This window comes from Silurus meridionalis, chromosome 8 (genome assembly GCF_014805685.1).
Source record: "Silurus meridionalis isolate SWU-2019-XX chromosome 8, ASM1480568v1, whole genome shotgun sequence".
In the NCBI taxonomy this organism is placed as follows: domain Eukaryota; kingdom Metazoa; phylum Chordata; class Actinopteri; order Siluriformes; family Siluridae; genus Silurus; species Silurus meridionalis.
The window spans coordinates 3,725,432-3,750,305 of record NC_060891.1 but is presented as its reverse complement, the minus strand read 5'-3'; the positions used below and the strand labels follow the sequence as shown (position 1 = coordinate 3,750,305).

The window sequence follows — 24,874 nt, the reverse complement described above, 5'->3', positions numbered from 1 at the left end:
TGGGACTGGTTAACTGTGAAGACAGATCGAGCCCTGTTACGAAAGCGTGTGCAGATTTATGCAATCAGGGTGTTTTTTTTTATTTAAAATGTTCCCAATTATCAAATATTTCTTTTTTTTTTTCCTCTGAAGTTTCATCTGTCTTTATTTATTTATATATTTGAAAAACCTACAATTTCATAAGGTTGTGTGGATTTTTTATATCCACTGTATATTCCTTCCTGGGAGTCTTAAGGACAGAGGAGTTTCTAAGGACGATGAAAACTACAAACTGGCAAAAAAAACAGAATATTATTTTCCTAGAATTCCTAAATACCACATTTCACTGTGTTCACAGTGTACTATTGTAGATGCAAGGCACTTGTTTTGACTGACAAATAAGACCGCTGAAAGAACAGTCATAACGTCTGGAATTTAAATATACATCGTTTGAAGACGTAAACTGAGAAGAAGAATGTAAACTACTAGTATATTCCCATATACACACGTGCACGCTCACATGCTATTCGGATTGCCCATGAGGTTTAAATTACATTTCTACACACGTGCAAATGTGTGTGTGAGTGAGTGTGAGTGAGTGTGTGTGTGTGGGAGTATGGGTGGGAATAATTTTCTGGACCTCCGCTAAGACATGACACTCACATCTGCAGTCTCCACTCATTGTTCTCAGCTTTTGATCTACTTCATTTCCTTCACACTCGAATTGTAATCCTGGTTTGAAACGAAAGCAATGCTAGATTGGGTTGTAGAGTGTCAATGGATGTTTTTTGACACATGTTGACCGGGGCAGAAAGTGTGTTAAAGCGCCTCACCCTGAGAGAGAGTCCACGATGATGGCTCTCGGATTAACCAAGTCGGTGTTGAATAGAACGCGTCGGTCGCTTCCGTCCAGCTTGGCCGTCTCGATTTTATCGGGCGTGCTGTCCACCCAGAACATCCTCCTGCGAGCTATGTCAACGGCTAAACCCTCTGGGCTCATGAGTCCTTCAAAACAAAAGCACCAACTCAGACAATATTCTCTTGGCTATATACATAAATTATATCATATATAATAACATTGCAGTTTGGAAAAACCTGCCCAAGGTAAAATTTTAGCAAAAATAATCATGCAAAGTGTTACAATATAAGGTGTCTATATACAAAATTATTGGGACACCTGATTTTCCAGCCAAATGTGTTTTTTCAGTAAACTAGAGGCGAACAATTCAATGAAACTTTCCCTACACTTCAACTATAAGATCCAAATCTGTTCCAGCATGACTTCATGGACAGCTCCATGATGATATGCTTTACATGGGTTGGAAAGGAAGATCTTCTGCTGTAGAGCTCTGACCTCAACCCTATTAAACACCTTTGGCATGGATTTGAACGCTGACTGCACCCCAGCCCTCCTCACCTCACCTACATCAGTACCTCATATTACACTCTTGGAGCTGAATGAGCACATTCTCAAGTATAAGCACCCTTCAAACTCTAGTGGAACATCTTCTCAGAAGACTAAAAATGTGGAATGGGATATTTAAAAAGCACTATTGATCTTATATCTTGCCAAAAAACTTTCGTCCATATAGTGTGAATGATATACACAATACTTTTCTCTATACTTTAGACGTTAATATCTAAGGAGGTGTTCACTATTATTACTGGCCCGAAATGACCCGGTACTGATACTGTAAAATCCTACAAAAAATACCAGTTCTTTTTTTTTTAAACAAATGCTAAAAAATACAGGGAAACCCCATAACTAAAAACGCAACATTGCAACAGTCTAACACTCTTTTATTCATGCAAATATAAATAAATAAATAAATAATTTTCCATTTTCATATAACTAAGAACACCGTGCTATACACAGAATTCAAGCTCGGCATTACCGGTGTTAATGAGGATCTCCGGTTCGGATCCAGGCTCCAGACCAGCTCTGCTGATCGTTCTTCCAGCGAGATCGGTCCAATAAACCTTCCGCTCTCTACAGTCGTAGTCAATACCGACTACTATGGAGCCCTAATAAACACACACATTCACAAAAGTCAGATAGGCACAACATAAACAACATTTCCTGTATGGAACGATTCGAAAAAACATGAAAAAAAGGTCAGTATTGTTTTTTTTGTTTGTTACTGAAGTCCAAACGTCGCTTTCAGATTGCGCTAATTACGTCAGTGTTTATGCAGGGAAAGTTACGCATTTTTCACAGCTGCTTAAGTGAATTTCCTGTGCACTATTTAGATTGCGCAAATAAACTGTGTAAACAGCCCTTGGTGTAGTGAACACAATAATCACCTGCTTATAAAATCACAGTCACATAAAACACATTGTATTTATTTTGCATTTTATTGTTGTTGTTTTTTAATATTGACAGTTCTGTAATAAAGAACAATAAATCGAGCGTAGGTTTTTATTTGTTATTGGGATGTAGGTATTTAATATTTTTAGCTGTCAAATTAATAAAATAATACGAATATTTGACCTTTGATCATCCCTTTAGTTAAAGTAACCATAAAACATGACCAATGATCAATGTTTGAGTCATTAATATCATTCTATTTATAGATCGGTGTGCTGAGAGTCACAGAGTTTTGATATAAACTGAGTTGATATGATAGGAACATTATAGTCATGGATGGATAGTTAAGTACATTTGAAGGCAAAAACTTGTACTTTTACTCAGGGAGCACTTTTACTTTTACTGGAGTCATATTTTTCTGAATGTTTCTCTACTTCAACTCAAATAAATTCTATCCTTACTTTGTCCACCAGTGCATAATGTGAAGTATGCACAAATAAACTTCTAAATCAATGTAAGAATCTCACATGCAGGGAGAGGAGCACTGAGGATCTCTCCTTGTCCATGCGTGTGCCGTTGAGAGGAAGCGCTCCGATCTGTTGCCCTTGCGCGTAGAGCAAAGTAGTGCCTGAGGGCGGAGGAGTCACATCTGGGCGGGGCAATGGATGCATGGTGGGCGGGGGGACCGTTGGTATACCTAAACGATATGAAATTTGCATATGTTTTTAGGAAGTCAAATAAAATCTTTACTACAAATTGAGATAAGGCAAATACTGTAAAGTTATCTTGGGGCAGAACTTACAAGCAGGCTTGACTTTGTCATGCGAGCGAGTCCCGGGAACTTCCCGGCCGTCTTTGTCCACACACCAGCAGTAACTGGTCTCGCCGTAACACTGCACTGGGGTAAACTCGCCCGATGCATCACACTTGGGAAGAAAATGCTCTGGACCTGGACGCCCCCCGTAGTGCTCCATTAGACTGGCCCGCCAGCGCTCGCATACTGTCTCAGGACGTGCCGCAGGGGCTGCAGTCACTGCATGATGGGGGAAAATCAGTCAAATATAGAACTGCTCCAGTCTGTACATCCTTAATTATTCTCCATATAATAGTATTATTCTATCCAATTATCCTGTATAGAAAACATCGTATATCTAAGATATATGTATAATACAGTTCCTGTTATTAATTGTGGATGAATAAATAATAATAGTATAAGCAAACAATTTTTTTTCCCCTGGACTGGTGTTTACCTGGAACATTACAGTTGCTAGTTGGGGCACCAGGTAAGGTTCGGGTGCCCTCTATCTCTTGCCCACTATTGTCCACACACCAGCAGTGTCCTGTAGAGCCATGGCACTGTAACATTTTGTAACGACCATCCTCTTCACACTGAGGGATGAAGGCTCCTGCCACACTTCCATCTACTCGGCTCTGTGCTCTCTCTCTGTTCTGCTCACAATGAGTCTTGGGACGTTCTACATGAACCGTAAGAGAGAATGGTGGAGAAATAGTCACCCGTGCAGGTACACAAAATAATTGACAGCGTCTGATCATCAATATCGGGTCATGCATTTCACAGCTAGGTTTCCAGTGGTGTCCTACCTGAATCAATCCTCTTAATATCGTCATTATGATGCCACAGATATAGAAACCATACTTTTTATACAGCAACGCAGTATAAAAGAGCTCTGCATCACAGGCAAGGATCTCATACAGTGAGAATGAATGGCATTACTGAAGCAAAAAACCCAAGGAACACGATTCAACAAGTCTCCTTTCACAATTGCCATGTCTGCACTGGCCACATACATCATCTCTAGCACAAGCATTTTATATGAACGTCGTAAAATGACAAAAAATCAGTCCAACCCGGAATTTCTGTATTTTTGTGCATTTATAGGCATTTTTTTCCATGCATTACAGTTTTCCTGGGTATTTGAAACGAAGCCGGATCGTGTGTTTTTGTGCAAAATCTACGAGAAAAAAAAACGCAAAGTATAAATGGTTTTTAGACGTATTTGGATGCCTTCTGGATGGCCTCAGAATGGCTCAGTCGAAATACAATTAATTAAAGCAACAGCATGAACTGTAAGACGCAAGTACCCGCAGTATTCATTTTTGAAGTCCTCACAAGAGATACCTTTGGCCCTGGCAACACATGATGTGATGTCTAAAATCTGATTGGATAGAAACTCCAACGTCCAAAAAATCCAAAAATATCCAAAATATTAACCTACACACATAATTCTGGGTTTAATCTGATAGGGTTTGCACTGAAGAACAGCTTTTACTGAGCTCATATATTTACCTGTAGCGTCACAGTTGGCATGTGGGGTACCAGGTGGTGTACGGGTGCCTGCTCTCTCCTGCCCCCTACTGTCCACACACCAACAGTATCCTGTAGAGCTATGGCACTGTAATGACTTGTAACTGCCCTCTTCATCACACTGAGGGACGAAGGCTCCCCGCACAGGTAAACCATCCACATGCGCTCTGCCGTATGCGCTGTCTCTGTGCTGCTCACACTGAGTCTTAGGACGTTCTACATGAAGGGTGGCATCAAAGAGAGAGAAAGACTTTACATTCATTACACCTCACCAACTCAGTCAGAAGCCAATGGCTGAGCCTTTTGTTATGGTGCCAAAACCCAAAGTGACTGGCTGCTTCTGGAATGGCTTTCTGGAAACTGTACGAATTTAAAATCAGCTCCGTTAGACAAGATCGTGCAGTGACTTGGAAGTTTGTTCTATGTACCCACATATGCCTTACATTTGCCTTTCATTGGGGATAAAATCGATTTCAACGAACTGGTGTACTCGTGAAGTGGTGATTACCTGGAGCGTCACAATTGGCATGCGATGTACCAGGTGGTGTACGGGTGCCCGCTTTCTCCTGCCCCCTACTGTCCACACACCAGCAGTATCCTGTAGAGCTATGGCACTGTAACGACTTGTAATGACCTTCCTCATCACACTGTGGGACGAAGACTCCCCGCACAGGTAATCCATCCACATGGGCTATGCCGTATGCGCTTTCTCTGTGCTGCTCACACTGAGTCTTCGGACGTTCTACGTGAACGGTGACGTCAAAGAGAGAGAAAGACAAACAGTTTGTAGCTTTGACACCAGCTCCACTATACAAGATCATATAGTGATTTAGAAGTTTGTGCTACAAACCCACAAATGCCCAAACATTTGTAGTAGAGGTTCATATTAACTCCATTGAACTGGCGTGATTACCTGGAGCATCACAGTTGGCATGGGGAGTACCAGGTCGTGTCCGGGTGCCCGCTCTCTCCTGCCCCCTACTGTCCACACACCAGCAGTGTCCAGTAGAGCCGTGGCACTGTAATGACTTGTACTGACCCTCTTCGTCACACTGAGGAATGAAGGCTCCCACCACAGGCAAACCATCCACTCCAGCCTGCAAACCATCTCTGTGCTCTTCACACTGAGTCTTAGGACGTTCTAGATAAAAGACGACGCAGATTGGAAGAGCGAGTACATTCATCACATCACACCAACTGACTACAGAGCCCATGTTTGAATTACGTTGTCATGGTGCCAAAACCCAATGGAACCAATGATTTTTGCAACAACTCTAGAAACTGCACAAGTTTGCAAAGATTGATATCAGCTCTGCTACATGAGTTAGAACAGTGAGATTTCAGCAACATACCCACAGACACCCTGGAAGTGCCAATAAGACACCATTCATACATTCAGGAGTACACTTGTAATCAACCTTGGTAATCATGCTTCTTACCTTTCAGTCAATAAAATACACCAAACCGATCACCTACTGGTACCTTAAGATGCATAACCTCAAATTCCAATTGATTGACAACAGTGGAGATAAACAAAAAATTATTGGTTAATTGTAGTATTTACCTGGAGCGTCACAGTTGGCATGCGATGTACCAGGCGGTGTACGGGTGCCTGCTCTCTCCTGCCCCCTACTGTCCACACACCAGCAGTATCCTGTAGAGCTATGGCACTGTAACGACTTGTAATGACCTTCCTCATCACACTGTGGGACGAAGACTCCCCGCACAGGTAATCCATCCACATTGGCTTTGCCGTACGCGCTTTCTCTGTGCTGCTCACACTGAGTCTTCGGACGTTCTACGTGAACGGTGATGTCAAAGAGAGAGAAAGACAAACAGTTTGTAGCTTTGACACCAGCTCCACTATACAAGATCATATAGTGATTTGGAAGTTTGTGCTACAAACTCACAAATGCCCAAACATTTGTGGTAGAGGTTCATATTAACTTCATTGAACTGGCGTGATTACCTGGAGCATCACAGTTGGCATGGGGAGTACCAGGTCGTGTCCGGGTGCCTGCTCTCTCCTGCCCCCTACTGTCCACACACCAGCAGTGTCCAGTAGAGCCATGGCACTGTAATGACTTGTACTGACCCTCTTCGTCACACTGAGGAATGAAGGCTCCCACCACAGGCAAACCATCCACTCCAGCCTGCAAACCATCTCTGTGCTCTTCACACTGAGTCTTAGGACGTTCTAGATAAAAGACGACGCAGATTGGAAGAGCAAGTACATTCATCACATCACACCAACTGACTACAGAGCCCATGTTTGAATCATGTTGTCATGGTGCCAAAACCCAATGGAACCATTGATTTTTGCAACAACTCTAGAAACTGCACAAGTTTGCAAAGATTGATATCAGCTCTGCTACATGAGTTAGAACAGTGAGATTTCAGCAACATACCCACAGACACCCTGGAAGTGCCAATAAGACACCATTCATACATTCAGGAGTACACTTGTCATCAACCTTGGTAATCATGCTTCTTACCTTTCAGTCGATAAAATACACCAAACTGATCACCTACTGGTACCTTAAGATGCATAACCTCAAATTCCAATTGATTGACAACAGTGGAGATAAACAAAAAATGATTGGTTAATTGTAGTATTTACCTGAGCGTCACAGTTGGCATGCGATGTACCAGGCGGTGTACGGGTGCCTGCTCTCTCCTGCCCCCTACTGTCCACACACCAGCAGTATCCTGTAGAGCTATGGCACTGTAACGACTTGTAATGACCTTCCTCATCACACTGTGGGACGAAGACTCCCCGCACAGGTAATCCATCCACATTGGCTTTGCCGTACGCGCTTTCTCTGTGCTGCTCACACTGAGTCTTCGGACGTTCTACGTGAACGGTGATGTCAAAGAGAGAAAGACAAACAGTTTGTAGCTTTGACACCAGCTCCACTATACAAGATCATATAGTGATTTGGAAGTTTGTGCTACAAACTCACAAATGCCCAAACATTTGTGGTAGAGGTTCATATTAACTTCATTGAACTGGCGTGATTACCTGGAGCATCACAGTTGGCATGGGGAGTACCAGGTCGTGTCCGGGTGCCTGCTCTCTCCTGCCCCCTACTGTCCACACACCAGCAGTGTCCAGTAGAGCCATGGCACTGTAATGACTTGTACTGACCCTCTTCGTCACACTGAGGAATGAAGGCTCCCACCACAGGCAAACCATCCACTCCAGCCTGCAAACCATCTCTGTGCTCTTCACACTGAGTCTTAGGACGTTCTAGATAAAAGACGACGCAGATTGGAAGAGCAAGTACATTCATCACATCACACCAACTGACTACAGAGCCCATGTTTGAATCATGTTGTCATGGTGCCAAAACCCAATGGAACCATTGATTTTTGCAACAACTCTAGAAACTGCACAAGTTTGCAAAGATTGATATCAGCTCTGCTACATGAGTTCGAACAGTGAGATTTCAGCAACATACCCACAGACACCCTGGAAGTGCCAATAAGACACCATTCATACATTCAGGAGTACACTTGTCATCAACCTTGGTAATCATGCTTCTTACCTTTCAGTCGATAAAATACACCAAACTGATCACCTACTGGTACCTTAAGATGCATAACCTCAAATTCCAATTGATTGACAACAGTGGAGATAAACAAAAAATGATTGGTTAATTGTAGTATTTACCTGGAGCGTCACAGTTGGCATGCGATGTACCAGGCGGTGTACGGGTGCCTGCTCTCTCCTGCCCCCTACTGTTCACACACCAGCAGTATCCTGTAGAGCTATGGCACTGTAACGACTTGTAATGACCTTCCTCATCACACTGTGGGACGAAGACTCCCCGCACAGGTAATCCATCCACATTGGCTATGCCGTACGCGCTTTCTCTGTGCTGCTCACACTGAGTCTTCGGACGTTCTACGTGAACGGTGACGTCAAAGAGAGAGAAAAACAAACAGTTTGTAGCTTTGACACCAGCTCCACTATACAAGATCATATAGTGATTTGGAAGTCTGTGCTACAAACCCACAAATGCCCAAACATTTGTAGTCGAGATTCATATTAACTTCACTGAACTGGCATGATTACCTGGAGCATCACAGTTGGCATGTGGAGTACCAGGTCGTGTCCGGGTGCCCGCTCTCTCCTGCCCCCTACTGTCCACACACCAGCAGTGTCCAGTAGAGCCATGGCACTGTAATGACTTGTAATGTCCCTCTTCGTCACACTGAGGAATGAAGGCTCCTTCCAATGACAAACCATCCACTCCAGCCTGCAGACCATCTCTGTGCTCTTCACACTGAGTCTTAGGACGTTCTAGATAAAAGACGACACAGATTGTAAGAGCGAGTACATTCATCACATCACACCAACCGACTACAGGTAGTCGTCGACTTACGACCACGATTGAGACCGACAGACCGGGTCGTAACACGATTTGGTCGTAAGTAGAGTAGGCTATATGTACAGTACTTTGAAATTATGCTGGAAGCTGGTACGCACTGTCGTACGCCGTGGCTAGCGATTGCGGTCGTAGTCGAATGGTCGTAAGTTGCATAGGTCATAAGTCGACGACTACCTGTACAGAGCCCATGTTTGAATCACGTTGTCATGGTGCCAAAACCCGATGGAACCATTGATTTTTGCAACAACTCTAGAAACTGCACAAGTTTGCAAAGATTGATATAAGCTCTGCAACATGAGTTTGAACAGTGAGATTTTAGCAACATACCCACAGACACCCTGGAAGTGCCAATAAGACACCATTCATACATTTAGGAGTACACTTGTAATCAACCTTGGTAATCATGCTTCTCACTTTTCAGTCAATAAAATACACCAAACCGATCACCTACTGGTACCTTAAGATATATAACCTCAACTACCAATTGATTGACAACAGTGGAGATAAACAAAAAATGATTGGTTAATGGTAATTTTTACCTGGCGCGTCACAGTTGGCATGCGATGTACCAGGTGGTGTACGGGTGCCCACTCTCTCCTGCCCCCTACTATCCACACACCAGCAGTATCCTGTAGAGCTATGGCACTGTAACGACTTGTAATGACCTTCATGATCACACTGTGGGACGAAGACTCCCCGCACATGTAATCCATCCACATGCGCTCTGCCGTACGCGCTTTCTCTGTGCTGCTCACACTGAGTCTTCGGACGTTCTATGTGAACGGTGACGTCAAGGAGAGAGAAAGACAAACAGTTTGTAGCTTTAACACCAGCTCCACTATACAAGATCATATAGTGATTTGGAAGTCTGTGCTACAAACCCACAAATGCCCAAACATTTGTAGTCGAGCTTCATATAAACTTAATTGGACTGGGGTGAATACCTGGAGCATCACAGTTGGCATGTGGAGTACCAGGTCGTGTCCGGGTGCCTGCTCTCTCCTGCCCCCTACTGTCCACACACCAGCAGTGTCCAGTAGAGCCGTGGCACTGTAATGACTTGTAATGACCCTCTTGTCACACTGAGGAATGAAGGCTCCCACCACAGGCAAACCATCCACTCCAGCCTGCAAACCATCTCTGTGCTCTTCACACTGAGTCTTTGGTCGTTCTAGTACAGAATGGGGAAAAAACAGAAAGTAAATCTCCTAGATTGAATGAACAAGAATGTGAAAGTTGCAGATTCTATTAATACTGGATTTTCTGTGAGGATACAAAGGAGGTCTGCCTGTGTTCTACCGACAAAAGATCCATAAAAACTAAGGACAAGAACACAGCTGGGAAGAAGACATGAAAATTTGTGCAGATGTACAGAATAAAATCTATGCAGATGTGCTGGAGCAAATCCCTAAAGAACAGGGTCTATGATTTCCATCTCTGCTGGATGCAAGCTGAGACCATTATGCTCTGGACAACAGCCAGCAAAAACTTAGTTTTCTCATTCACAGAGGGTGGGCTGCCTAAAGTAACCCACTTCTAAAAGTGGGCTTTAATAATGCAAATGATAAAAGGAACACAATGGCATTTGTTCCAGAGGATCAATAGCCTGTAGATGGTAGAAGTTCCAATAATTATTGAAGCTAAATTGGGCTGGGCTTATGTGTACCACTAAAGCACTAAGAAACCTCCTAGTAACAAACTCTCTGCCTCAGATTAGCAAGAACATTTTCAGTGGTATGTTTGTATGACTCATACTTGTCATAATCCTGAATTTAGGACGAATTGAATGCTCGGCTTTCTTTACTCATTTAATTATAAGTGTCTCGGTCGCTCTGCTGGTAGGCAGGAACCTTCCAGGATATGAGGAACAGCTGGAACAAATTCCTGCTTTGCAGTTCCACTAATGCTACAATGCATGTGTGGCCCACGCTCACCATCCACCAACCAGTCCAGTACTCATAGCATATGACAAGCTTGATTTGCTCCAGAGTATTTCTGAGTTAACTCTATAATTCTAAAATTTTATAAGATGATGTACTTGTTTTTACCAGGGTTTACCTGGAGCATCACAATTGATGCTTGCAGTATCAGGTGGGGTGCAGGTACCTGCCACTGGTTGTCAACCAGTTTCCATAGATCGAAATGCAGATATATCTTGATCAACTGTTTCTAATGAAGCACAACCAGTCTACCTACCATCTGGCCGCAATAATGAACCCTCTCTCTAAGTCACTTAGAGTTTTTGCCATCTTGATCCAATATTTAGGTCAACTGGGCGTGCTCAGCAATTTTAAACATGCCATAGAGCAGGCTAAGATGTTACTTGTTACTAGTTTCCCTTACCTGGAGCATCACAGTTGACACTTGGGGTACCAGGTGGTGTACGGGAGCCTGCTCTCTCCTGCCCACTACTGTCCACACACCAGCAGTGTCCTGTAGAACCGTGGCATTGTTGAAGTCTGTAGTTCCCCACTTCATCACACTGAGGGACGTACGCTCCTGTCAGCGGTAAACCATCAGCTGCACCCCGGACGCTATCTCTGTGATGTTCACACTGCGTCTTAGGAGGTTCTGTAAGAACAGTGATACATGAGGGAAAGATAGAAACATCTTTTTTATATGCAGATGTTACCCATCACATAATCAAACATGAACACTGGTTTTAATAATCAAATCTGAAAGCAGATTCTTGAGATTTAAAACAGAGTCTTGTCATTGTCTATGTATAATCAGAGAATGGTAAATATGGACATGTGATTTTACCTAAAGTCTTTATACTGAAGTCCGTCCATTTTTGTGATTCTTGGCAACACTCACAAGGCTGTTAATTTTAGAAATAGGCTTTGTTGTGCTTTAATGGGCATATCCCCAATACAAATGTACAAGGAGTTGGATGTCATTTTAGCTGTTTAAATATCCTGCCAGATTTCTCCAAAGATTTAAGGTATAGCATTTGGGATTCCCCTGGCTGAAGTTAAACTTGAAGTTGACCTAATCTTCCGTTTTGTGTTTATTACCATTACAGTACACATAACGGTTGAGCAAGCATTCTGATTCATTTGTAGGTAAAAAGATCCTTGGCCATTCCAAACCATCCATGTTGTGGGAAAGAGTTTAACATATGGAGTCATTTCGACCTCTGTAACCTCTGGATTGTTTCCCTTCATTGTTTTAGGCTTTCAACCTTTTAGAAAAAGGACCTCCAAAGTCAAGGCAGATGGAGGTCCTGCAGATGCAGAGCATAAGCATGATATTCCTTGCCCTTTGTCTCTGCGTGATCCTTCAGAAGGAGATCGGCTGCTGAGACTTGAAGTTCTTCAACTGTCTACTTTAGCTCATGAAACACTTGATCTCACTGATCAATACGGCTACAAACTCTCATTGCAATGTGCATGGCTTTTGAATGTCAATTGTATTTTGGCATATGGCCTTTCTTTATGTAGTCTTTTTTGCCATAGTGTGTTAGTGCATCTAAAAATACACAAGAATGTAATGTTTGTTTTTTTGCACTTTGTTCTAGTGTTTTTGTTGAACCTTGCTGCTATTTGGACAAGGTTTTTCTAAAAGGCTTGCATGCCTTCTATTGGAACTTTATAGATTATCTTGGCAATTTCTATGACTAAGCGATTGGGAAACGTATAGAACAGGGCTGCTCAAGTCTCTATCAATTTTAGAGTAACAACCCATTCCCATGGCTGTATATAGTGGACACTTCATTATAATTCAAGGCTACAAAAGCTATTATATAACATACACTGATCAGGCATAAAAATATGACCATCTGCCTAATATTGTGTTAGTTAACTTCTTTAGCAGTTTGAGCTACAGGATCTCGTAGGTTGGATCGGACCACACGGACCAGCCTTCGCTCCCCACGTGTATCAATGAGCCTTTTTAACTAATTTGTTGCAAATAAATAAAAGCAAACACATGCACATGTCTCAAAAACCATATTGCACTACATTTCTAAACGTTTGACAGGCACTGTATGGGGCTGTGAACAATGAAAGTTTGATAATGTCTTCAGCTTGAGGACTGCATATGATTAATGGGGTCGATGATGTTATTGTTAAAGGACACAAAAAAATTGACAAAAGAGTAAAAAAAGGTTACTGCCAACTGTTAGTTCAAGGTTAAAAATCCAAAATATTTTTGCATAAAATATTTTAAATCCTACTTCGTCGACTGCGGTCGTGAAGCTGCAAGGCTAAAATAAGCAGGCATTTCTGACTGTGGTGAGAAAAGTACACTGTTACATGCCAAGCCTGACCACGTTACTAAGTGTCCTCGCTTGCTACCATATAATCTCCTCAAACAGAGCATGAGCTTGGATCTTTTTTAATCAGCTCCAAACAGTATTAAAGGAGTTCCTCAATTAGCTCATTAGAAAACAGAATTAGGACAAGACTGCAACCAAGAGTTCGAACTGTATACTTCTAACCCGTAGATCAATTAAACCTAGTTTTAAAATTAGAAGACGGTAGGTCTCAAAATGGTGCTACCGGTTTTGACAGGAACTGAAAAACATAACAGTGATGATAGGGTGCATGTTAGGATGTCCCTGTATAATGCAGATGGAAGTTATAAACTTGAAAAAGAGTTTGGTCCCTGAGAAGATTCGCCTGCAGTCCAGTTCAGGTTAGTTCCCCTTACCTGGAGCATCACAGTTGACACTTGGGGTACCAGGTGGAGTACGGGTGCCTGCTCTCTCCTGCCCACTACTGTCCACACACCAGCAGTGACCTGTAGAACCGTGGCATTGTTGAGGCCTGTAGTTCCCCTCTTCATCACACTGAGGGATGTACGCTCCTGTCAGCGGTAAACCTCCATTTATGCCCCGGACGCTATCTCTGTGATGCTCACATTGTGTCTTGGGACGTTCTGTGTAAACAATGATGCGTGGGAGAAAAATGGAAATGAAAACAAAAAAAAGTACAATTAGTATCAATGCTTTAATATTAAATGCATTTTTAAATGAACAATAAAGATGAATTCCGATGATCCACCTTAACTTGAACGAGAAGACATGGCCTAGCCTACCTAGGAGTCTTGATGAATGGTGATCAGTATGGGGTAGTACAGTGCAACTGTATTATGTAACAAATGACAGTACATAGTAATGTACACTATCGTAACATATAAACTTTACAGTGTACATGTGTGTAAGAGCTCACATTGGGCTTTGAAACAACAACAAAAAATCTATATTACACACTCTAACACAGAGACAACTGAACTCTGTCAAAATTTAAATGGCATGGGAAAATTTCAATATTTTTACGATTCATTACGAGCAAAATCGTAAGTCGAACCTATTTGTCTGAAAAGACAGCGCTAAAGCTAAGACGCCCAAGGAATGAAAGCTAGTGTAGGCTTTCAAAGGTTTTACATAAAGCTACTTAACAGTTATCAGTTGAAACACAAAAAAAGTCATGAAATCTCATAAAATCCTTTCTCAACTGATTATTCAACAGAAACTCTACAGTCATTTTTCATGATTTTTTGTAATTCCTATACATCTAAATGCAGATATAACTTGATGCACTATTTCTAATTAAACACAGCCAGTCTACCTTCCATCGGGGCCCCAATAATAAACCCTCTTTCTAAGTCACTTAGAGTTTTTCTTCTTGCTATCTTGATCCAATAATAAGGTCAACTGGGCATGCTTATCAATTTTTAAACATGCCATAGGGCTTGCAAGGATGTTACTTGCTTAAATGTGGAAGGCACTACACCTGTCATAAAACATCTGCAGTCGTTATGATGTGCTTCGACACTTATCTAATCAGGTTTTTTGTCTTTTTATATCCCTCAATCTATATATCAACCACTGGCTCTAATACGGCAAGATTTACAATAAACTACACTTGTGGTACATGGAGGTTCTGTTAAAATCTTGAAAAAGACGTATACTGAAATGGTCCCTACGAAGTATCACCTGCAGGTTTTAATGTAGTTCCCCTTACCTGGAGCATCACAGTTGACACTTTGGGTACCAGGTGGTGTACGGGTGCCTGCTCTCTCCTGCCCACTACTGTCCACACACCAGCAGTGTCCTGTTGAACCGTGGCATTGTTGAAGTCTATATTTCCCTTCTTCATCACACTGAGGGACGTACGCTCCTGTCAGCGGTAAACCATCAGCTGCGCCCCGGACGCTATCTCTGTGATGTTCACACTGCGTCTTAGGACGTTCTGTAAGAACAGTGATACATGAGAGAAAGATAGAAACGTATTTTATACACAGATCTTGGCCATCACATAATTAAACACCACTGAAAACTTATAAGCTGGTTTTAAAGCTGATGTGTTTACATGAGGTGGGTCTGATCAGAGCCTGAAATTGTTTAGATCATCGTCATAATCAGTTAAAAATGGCCTTTTGGTTTTATCTAAAGTCTTAATACTAAAGGCAATCTACTCAGTAGCTCTTGGCAACAGTCCCAGGCTGTTATTTTTAGGACTAAGCTTTGATTGACGTCAGTGGGCATATCGCCAAAGGGAGTTTTTTACTTTCATACATATTGAAGCTAGCGTATAATAGCGTATAACCTAAATTACGTTTACCTGGCGCATCACAGTTGGTTGGTGGGGAACCAGGTGGGGTGCGGGTACCCGCTATTTCCTGCCCACTACTGTCCACACACCAGCAGTGTCCTGTAGAACCGTGGCACTGTTGAGACCTGTATTGTCCCTCCTCATCACAATCGGGGAGAAAGGCACCTGGCACACCTCTGTCCTGAACGCTGGCCTTGTGCCGCTCACACTGAGTCTTAGGACGTTCTGAAGGGTCGAAAAGTAAAGACTGTAAGGATTACAAACATCCCCAACGGATGCAAGTTCAATGACAGAGGACATCCTGCATGTGTTGCAAAACAAGAAGCTTGGCTTCAGTCTGCTCAGCTGGCGAGGTGGATCTTATCACAATCTGACAGCCACATGAGCTAAGTGACTGTTTCAACCTCCAGTGTCTATATTTTAAAAAAAGGACCTACAGAGTTCCAACATCTGGAAATTGTAGCTGTAGCGCACTAAATGGAGCAATTACCGCCCTGCTGTTGCAGATAATCTTATCGCAATGGTGATCCATCAAAATGGCAATAACTTGTGGGTTTGTTTGGGAAGTCACGTAAACAGGAATATCTGAATACGACTTAAACAACATTAGAGTGACTTAAAAAGGGTTTAACAGTCTTCATTGGGAAAAAATAAATTATGGAAATTAGGAAAATTATGGAGTCACCGAGGGGAAAAGAAGTGTTTGTAGGATCTTTTAATATCATACAGTCTGACATTATGACAACTGAGATCCTACAGTGTGACATAGGGAACATGTTTGTACAGTCTGACAAGTAACGATCGCAAAGGATTATTTAAAATCACGCAGTGTGAGCCTGGCATAAGATCCGAGACCAGTCCATCACTGGGCACTATACACACAGAAACACACTCGATCATACTCTAAAAAAAATTTTAAATTACAAAACCAACAATTGGCATGTTTTGCAAGGTTGGAGGAAACCAAAGAAACCAGAGAAGGCATAGATGCAGAGAGAGAAATTGAAAGTTTAGGATTGAACACAAACTTGTCTGTTTCATGAAATACATTGGTCTGGAGAGTACCTCATAAGAAAGAATCATGTATCTGACATGCTTACCTGGAGTTTCACAGTTGACAGGTGGGGTACCGGGTGGGGTGCGGGTTTCCACTCTCTCCTGCCCCCTACTGTCCACACACCAGCAGTGTCCTGTAGAACCATGGCACTGCTGAGGCCTGTAGCGACCTTCCTCGTCGCACTGTGGGACAAAGGCTCCTACCATTGGTATACCGTCCACTCCACTCTGTACACTGTCTCTGTGATGCTCACACTGAGTCTTAGGTCTTCCTTCATCAACTATGAGAAAAAAGAGAGATCTAGGAACCAAAAAAGCACTTGTAACACTATATCTGTCACATATCAGTTAAAAATAAAAAAGAACAAGGCATTTAAACAGACTATGCTGAGGGTGACACTGGAAGCCATCTCCGTGGAACCCAGGCTGACATCTGCACTGGAAGGAGCCTGCAGTGTTGGTGCAGGAAGCATGATGGTGGCACGGAGGTCTTTGGCACTCGTCAACATCTGCAATTCAAACATTTAAATACACTTTGTATGTGAGCCAGAATAACATACACCCATCTAACTATAGCCCCTTTCACACGTCACATACGCACAGTGATAATTACACAGGAAGTGGTTAAATTGGATGTAATCGATTAGGATGTGTTCTATTAGTTCCAGGAAATTATCAGGAGAGGTCATGCGTGAACATCTCTAAGAAAACATTTACAGCAGGGTCTTTATGGCATTCCTATGCTACGCTACCATTTGAAGTTGCCAATTTAAATATTGACTCTGTATGGCTCTGATATGAGGAAAGTGAAAAAAATTCGACCAAAAATGTACCAAGAATACCAAGTTCTTCAGGAATTGCTGAATTTGCATTTTTATGAAAGAGCAACCAGTAACTGGATAATAGAAATTCCGTTTGGCTAGTTATGATGCCAGTTATGATTTCTATGATCTTTGTGATGATAATTGCATCAACATTAAGGCTTCAGAAATGTAATCAGATGGTGTGTAAGAGCTGGACAAGCTAAAGACCTAAAGAATCTTTGGATCTGGTTATGGATGGCTCGAAGGCTAGATCCCACTTTTCACCACAATGAGTGTTGTTAATCATGCAGACAAAACTGAAAATAGCCTGGCTTGTGAATAAAAGATGATGGTTAAACTATCGAACAAAATAGAGTAATGAAATTATTCTTAATTTATGTGTTCATTTGAATGAAGAAGCCATTTTCATTGCCCAGGCAAAGTTTCCCTGTCGAGAATCTTCAGTTGAATTCTCCTACACACATTCCCCTGCCCAGCACATTAGACCATTGTTTCACAAAGTACCCTTCCCCCTTCTTCTGGCTCTCCTTTGCCTTAAAGCTACACCTCGACCCCTTTCACCTAGAGACCTTCATTCTCTCCTGTTCTTCCTTTAGGCTTGGGTCCAGAAACCGTGCGTCTGAATCAACACCGAACATCTGTAATGCACTAACCCTTTCCAAGAACACACACACCTCACACTAACTTTCAACATGTGTCACACTGACACTCTATTAGTCCAACAACTTGTAATATCACTGCACTGATTACCCGGATATTCAAAACCCAGATGGATGAACGGGGAAAAAGCAGCTGGTTTTACTTTATATCTGAAAATCAAAATCCTACACAGAGCATAAAATATTTCTTTCTAAACATTACGTTGGAAAGATTGTCAAGAACCCAAATCCAAACAAGGCCTTGATTACATGTGACAAGACCTAATTATTTCCAGTTACATAGAGCACTCTGATACTGTACATGTTTGTCGAGTGTGGGGAAAATAGGCTCAAATTGGAGCTTTTGAACCTCAGGGTATAAGTTCTCAGTGATTTTTCAAGTCGTATTGACAGCAAAAGCGGTACCATTAGTGGCCAGTGTGTTTATTTCATTACAGTGTCTTACGCAGAAGGAGTACGGTGGCCTGTATGCGCAAAACACATTAATAAACCGAAAAAACAACCCCACAACAAACTAACATGGGAAGTGTTCAGGATAACTTTGCCTAGTTTGGGCAACTAGCGCATTGTGGCTAAGCATGGGCTCTATTGGAGTTCAGTCTCTATTTTAAAACCTTAATAAATAAACCATACCACAATAACAGCTGATATGCCTGTACATTGACTTCTATCAGTCACTTCAATCCAATCATTCCCTTTGGTCCTGATTTTGAAAATTTGGTACTAGAACAATGACCAGAGGAGGAAGCACCATTATCTTGTACCAACAATTTGTAGAGTTGGATTTTATTATAGAAGGAGAAACATTGAATTCAGGGAGTGTTACCTATACAGGTGTGACTCTCATGTCTATACTCAAAGCCGCTCTGGCACTGGCAGCTGTGACTTCCTGGCAAATTCACACACTGTGCATGACCCCCACAGGAGCTCAGACCTTCGGCACACTCGTCCACATCTAAAACAGAGCGAGAGAATAAAGAGAGATAAAGACACTGTGTCTTCACACAGTATTGAGCATTAAATTCTAATAGCATTTGAGAAGAAAAAGCATGTTACTAAAGTATACAATGAATAAAATCCGAAGTCCAACATATAGTGAGGTCAAAGAAAGTTCCAGTAGAGATCGAAAGCCTTTAGAAAGGTTTATTGATTATCATGTATGAGGTGGTATCAAAAGGTTTTGAGACTAGTTTTGTAACCAACAGATGGCAGCACAAGGCTGCACGCACAGTCACAGGGAGCACTGACCTTTTAAGTGTGCCAAACGGGAGATTCTCGCCAGGGAACAACAAGAGACAGACACCGTTCTCCCTAAACTTCCCTAAATTTTATATCTGCAGTTGTTATGAAGTTTGTTACTACACGTGTGAACATTTAGCGAATTCGGGCAAGCTTATGCTTAAAGTTATTTTGTTTCCGGTGTGTGCACGTGTGTGCCCTGTCCTGTCCTGTCGATCTGTTGGTGGAGAGAAACCATGGTCTGCGGTCATGCCATGTCTGATGAGTGAAGGAGACCAGAGGAGGACCACATCCCTGTGGGAATGTGTGGGAACAAGCTGGAGCTGACTAAAGAGGCCTGGTTTTAATCACTGTTAATAACCCTGTCTGTGTGTAAGACCCCCTCCTTCTCACACTCACAACTCACATTTTTTTCATGTTCTATATCTTCTCCCTTGTTTTCTCTCTCTCACTGCCTGGTACATTCTTGGTCCAGATTAGGAGTTATAGCAGGTGTTGAAGTTTCACTCTTCCGCGAACAGATTGCACGCAAAATGCACAAATCAACTAAATTTACCGTTGCTGTGAAAAAAAAAGCAAACAAAGGCAAAATCGCAGCTTTTGTTGCATATAATTTCGGTACACATAAAGTAGTATTTACAGCTGCTGGTACATTTTTACCACCGATAAAAGAACAACAGAGAACAATAAGGTACTAGCAATAGCAAAGCAAAGTACATGCTTGGTTGAAGTGTGGTCTCAGAGAGCATGTCTTTTTGGATATCCTCCAGCTAATTTCTACAGCCAAGCATGACTAAAGCTTTTTTCTCGTACCTCAAATTTTATAACCTTGTTTGCAGACATAACATTACCACTATTGTGGCACGTTCTTGTTTGTTTATGCAACCCGGTTTTCTGAAGATCCTGTCAAATAGGGTGACAAGTAATCATCTTACAAAAACCCACAGTGACACGCAGAGTAAACGCAGATTTAGGTAGGACGTAGTAGACATACAAGGTGATAGCAAAATGTTTTGAGACTAATGGTGCTAGCTGGTGCTATTCTGACCTCGTGCGTTACTACCCCTGCGATTTCATCATAGACAGCAAGGTAAAACAAAGAGCGAACGTGAAATTTCTCGTTGAACTGAGCAAATATGCCACAGGGACATTTGACATGACATACAGCGATGCTGCAACAAGTGGTTTGAAGCGTTCCGAGTGGCACATCTGGCACATTTATTGCTGTGCAAGGGGTCTATTTTGAAGGTGAAAGGGTGTAAATGTAGATAAATAAAGTACTTTCTTGTAAACAGAGTCTCACAACTTTTTATACCACCTCATATATATATATATATATATATATATATATATATATATATATATATATATATATATATATATATGAGGTCTATAGCTTATGTGTGAGAGGCAGCAAATTACATAAGGTGAGAGACAGATAAAAGAGACAGCTGTTTTAGGACACCATGACACTGCTTTTCAAAGGGGACGTGTGAAGCCCCGGGTTTTCGCTCCTCTTCAAACAAGCTCATTAACCCCCTCACACACCCCACCCCCACCAACAAGCAAGCAGCTGGAGATAACATCCTTTTCCTCCCCTTGTATAGTACAGAGAGGTGTCACACTGCTGACTCATTACGACATTATATTTTTTTAATCCACCCAGTCCTTATCATCCATGTCCAGCATTACAAATTGTGTGAAATGTCCGCTGGACAACCGACTGTCCCAGCTTAAATTTCTTATCTGTTCATCAGTTTGTAGTTTACCAATCATTAACACTGTTTTGGTGATCTGTAGCTGCACTTATGCTCTAAAATGTGTGCATGATTCAGTGGAATAACATATTTTTTAGAACAGAGTCTCATCAATATAACCATTATACAAGCACTCTGGATCTGCATCTTCTCACATTGGCCAGACTGACATAGTCGTCCAGAACTGGTAATAAACTATCTGCTAAATGGCCTGTGATTAATTAATACAAGACACATGTAGTCCTCCAGAGAGGAATTAAGATGATCCAGGATAGAGAGGGGAAGAGCCCCAAATCGTTCCAGACACTCCACAGCGTAAACAGAATGTCAAAACTCTGGCTCACTCACAGGAGTGGATTTATGCTGTGGCGTATTATGGAAACCTGAACCTCAGAGCATGTAACTCCTAATCTCTGATTAGCAAAAACCTAAGTGAAACTGAAAGACAGACAGAAAGGCAGATAGACATGCAGATAGACAGGCAAACATGCTAATACTAAATAGTCTATAAATAAACCTGTCACTGAATTAAAAAGAAGTGAATTTAAGAACCTGTTTTCTGCTCTTACCATAGCAGTTGCGTCCATCTCCAGTGTATCCAGTAGCACATACACAGGTAAAGAGTTTCCCTTCTCCTGGCACACACTGTGCTGTGGTGTCACAATCATGGCTTCCTATGTAGCATGGGTTCTCCTGGACAGGGTCTGGGATGTAAGCTGCACAGACAAAACATTATGGGTTCATCATTGACATATCGGAACACCAGATCTTTCACAGAATATCCAAACTAATTCCAGCTTGCATCTTTTACAAATCCATTGTGTGCCAAAAGACTTTGGGAGTCGTTTAAAAGTCATTCGTGTATAAACAGTGTGTAAAGGTGTTAGTATATGGCTAGGTGTGAGCTCATCTCTTCTTTGCACTCTCACGGTGGCCTATTCCTAAATCAAACTGAGAGTCAAAGTACTTGATCCAGAGTACTTCATCTGCCCCCACCCCACCCCATCCCCCACACACACACACACACACACACAACACAATTCACACATCAATTTCAAGACACTGACAAGCCAAAACTAAGAAAAACTGTACACTGAGGACCTGAGGCTCTTTTGTTACAGTCGTGTGATGAAATGGCTGAAATGACGTAGCGTCATAGGACGAAAACCCTGGCACACATTAAACCCAGCTTGCTTTTCTCACCCAAGGCCAGGGACCAATTTGGACAATTATCAAAGGCAGACAGGAAGACTTTTGTTTGAAGTAAAAGCCTGAGACAAAAGTGACTCCACAGGGGACAGAGAAAAACAAAAAAGGAGGACGAGCATTTGCTAATGAGGAAGGTCTTTTAAACTCGGTCTTAATTAAAGGGACGAGACAGAGCTTAGAGCTTTAAGGGGGGATAAATGGCGTTAATACGCCAGGTGGAAAAACCCTTTCACATACCATAAGAAGTCTGTTCCCACGTGTGATGTGGATGAACTCATTAGAATAGTGAAAGGAAACAAAACAAAACATTTATTTTTGATATATTTTGTGTGTTTAGAGATTCTGTTGTTCATTTGTTGGATGGCGCTTTATTTTCTTTATTCCTGTTAGAGGTTAGTGGCTGTGTTCCACAACGATACCACAGGCAAGCATTTGGACTGAAATGTTCCAGCAGGCAGCAATAAAACACAGTTGCTCCGAGTTCAACCGCAGACTTTGCTTGTCTAGTTAGTGATCTGCACAATGATGAATACAACGGCATGAACAGCCACATTAAAAATAGTTTAGACTGCTTAGAGTGACTTTAAAAATTTCAGCTCACAACCAGCATGTGAAATGCCTGAAATGAAATATTTCACAATAATAATTCACTGAACACAATTGTTCAGACAAAAAAAGCACTCATCACACTTTTTCACAAAGACCAGCCATCTACGACTATTGTTCCCAATGATCAATTATCGATCACAATTGTTCTTAAATACCACTGATCACTATTGTTTCGCAAAACCAATCATCACCGCTGTTATCAATGAACAGACACTGGTCACTACTGTTGCCCAATGACTAACCGCCACCTAATGGGAGGTGATAGCTGGGTGGTTAAGGATCAGAAGGTTGGTGGTTCAAGCACCGGTATCATAAAGCTGGTATTCTTGGGTTCCTTGAGTAAGGTCCTTAACCCTCTGTGCTCCAGGGGGTAAAATAGTTGACCCCTGCACTATGATCCCAGCTTTCTAACATCACTGGGATATGCAAAGTAAAAATTTCACTATGCTTTCTCTTTCTTTCTTCCTTACTTCCTTTTACTCCAATGACCACCAATTACCCTGGTTCTCAATTACAACCACCATTGCACCCATGTACAATCACCCTGGTCCCCAATGACCAATTACCAACCCCCATTTCTCCCATTAACAATCATCCTTGATACCAATGGCCAGTCACCAATCACCACTGTTCCCAATCACTAATTAATAATCACAGTTTTCAAACTAAACAATCAACATGGTTCCCAGTGACCAGTCAGTAGTCACCATAGTTTTTGTAACCACCAACAAACACCACTGTTTCCAATGACCGAATCAACAATCACCATTGTACCCAAGAAATATTTCATGATCACAGTTGTTGTTTACCACCACTGATCATCATTTTTCAGGGAAAAACACTGATCATTATTCTTTTCAAAAACCAATCACCAATCAACAGCGTTCCCAATGACCAAACACCAATGATCCCAACCACCACCGGCCACCAAAGTTCCCAAAAACCAAACACTAATCACATTTGTTCCCAAACACTACTTCTTTATTCTTCATTTAAAACTCTCTTCTTAGTAATTATTTGCAAGCAGTTTAAGTAAATAAGTTGTTTCCTTCATAAAAGTGTATTGTGAATGCGCAACTAGTTACTTTACAGCAAGTAAAGTAAATGAAGCAAGTAAAAATATTTTTCATTTTTATAAATGCACATTTTTCATTTCGCTTCTTCTAATATGCAAACGATCTTGACAATTCCTAGCCAATGACATCAACTTCTAGAGACTTTTCAGGAATGCATTAGCTACTTCCCCCTGAAAAGAGTAGGCTTAATGGAATAAGTGACACAATTCTAACAATAGAAGCCAGTTCTTCTCAAACAACTCAAAATCACTCATCTTCACTCCGCCATCACGCAATGTAAAACTCTAAGGTCAGACTTACAGATATGTGGGTTTAAGGACTAGCTCAATGAGTACCAATGAGACCTAGTACACTCATGCAAGAGTCATATCCGTTAAACATCATTCCACTGCTGTGATTACTGTGTGTCAGCCTTGCCTCATTAAGACGGACAAAGTCAGCTGCATTTACAGACCAACACTGGGGCTGATGAAGGATGAGAGGCTCCGAATCTGGGTATTTCTCCACTCCCATGATATCACTACACAATTATTTCTCAGAGTCTGTAAATCTGTCAATGAGGGATACTGTTTCCAAGCTGGCAGCATAATAACAACATTCTGAAGTCTCTGGCAATCATATGTGAGCATCTCTCAACAGCTGGAGCAGCTCTTCCTCTCCTCGCAAAATCCCACAAATGCTTTCTGCAAGCGACCCGACACAGCAATTGCTTTGGCCTCGTCATGTTGTCTAAAAGAATGTGGAAGGAAAATGTTTTTGGATATTTGTTTGTGCCAAAAACGGAAAACACAAATGCAACATAGCCATCTGCTATAATCCATCGCCCGAGTCATCTAATTAAGTATGTAGGAAGTTACACAAGAGGCACCACATCTGTG

General features: G+C 41.9%; 1 protein-coding gene across 1 annotated transcript in view; it reads right to left on the bottom strand.

The window, feature by feature from the left end:
• The window catches only part of nid2a (nidogen 2a (osteonidogen)), a 43,307-nt gene that overhangs the window by 3,692 nt on the left and 14,741 nt on the right, over nucleotides 1–24,874 (bottom strand). Inside the window, exons 9-29 of the mRNA XM_046855247.1 lie at nucleotides 21,672–21,818; nucleotides 18,933–19,061; nucleotides 17,007–17,132; nucleotides 16,668–16,904; nucleotides 15,577–15,792; nucleotides 14,977–15,204; nucleotides 13,661–13,888; nucleotides 11,351–11,578; nucleotides 8,692–8,919; nucleotides 8,287–8,520; nucleotides 7,636–7,863; nucleotides 6,583–6,810; nucleotides 6,178–6,411; nucleotides 5,527–5,754; nucleotides 5,122–5,355; nucleotides 4,596–4,829; nucleotides 3,538–3,762; nucleotides 3,090–3,320; nucleotides 2,815–2,984; nucleotides 1,875–2,004; nucleotides 813–984 (exon numbers count right to left, since the gene is read on the bottom strand). Of these exons, the coding sequence (XP_046711203.1) occupies nucleotides 813–984; nucleotides 1,875–2,004; nucleotides 2,815–2,984; nucleotides 3,090–3,320; nucleotides 3,538–3,762; nucleotides 4,596–4,829; nucleotides 5,122–5,355; nucleotides 5,527–5,754; nucleotides 6,178–6,411; nucleotides 6,583–6,810; nucleotides 7,636–7,863; nucleotides 8,287–8,520; nucleotides 8,692–8,919; nucleotides 11,351–11,578; nucleotides 13,661–13,888; nucleotides 14,977–15,204; nucleotides 15,577–15,792; nucleotides 16,668–16,904; nucleotides 17,007–17,132; nucleotides 18,933–19,061; nucleotides 21,672–21,818 (4,315 nt within the window). The remainder of the gene's footprint in view (nucleotides 1–812; nucleotides 985–1,874; nucleotides 2,005–2,814; nucleotides 2,985–3,089; nucleotides 3,321–3,537; nucleotides 3,763–4,595; nucleotides 4,830–5,121; nucleotides 5,356–5,526; nucleotides 5,755–6,177; nucleotides 6,412–6,582; nucleotides 6,811–7,635; nucleotides 7,864–8,286; nucleotides 8,521–8,691; nucleotides 8,920–11,350; nucleotides 11,579–13,660; nucleotides 13,889–14,976; nucleotides 15,205–15,576; nucleotides 15,793–16,667; nucleotides 16,905–17,006; nucleotides 17,133–18,932; nucleotides 19,062–21,671; nucleotides 21,819–24,874) is intronic.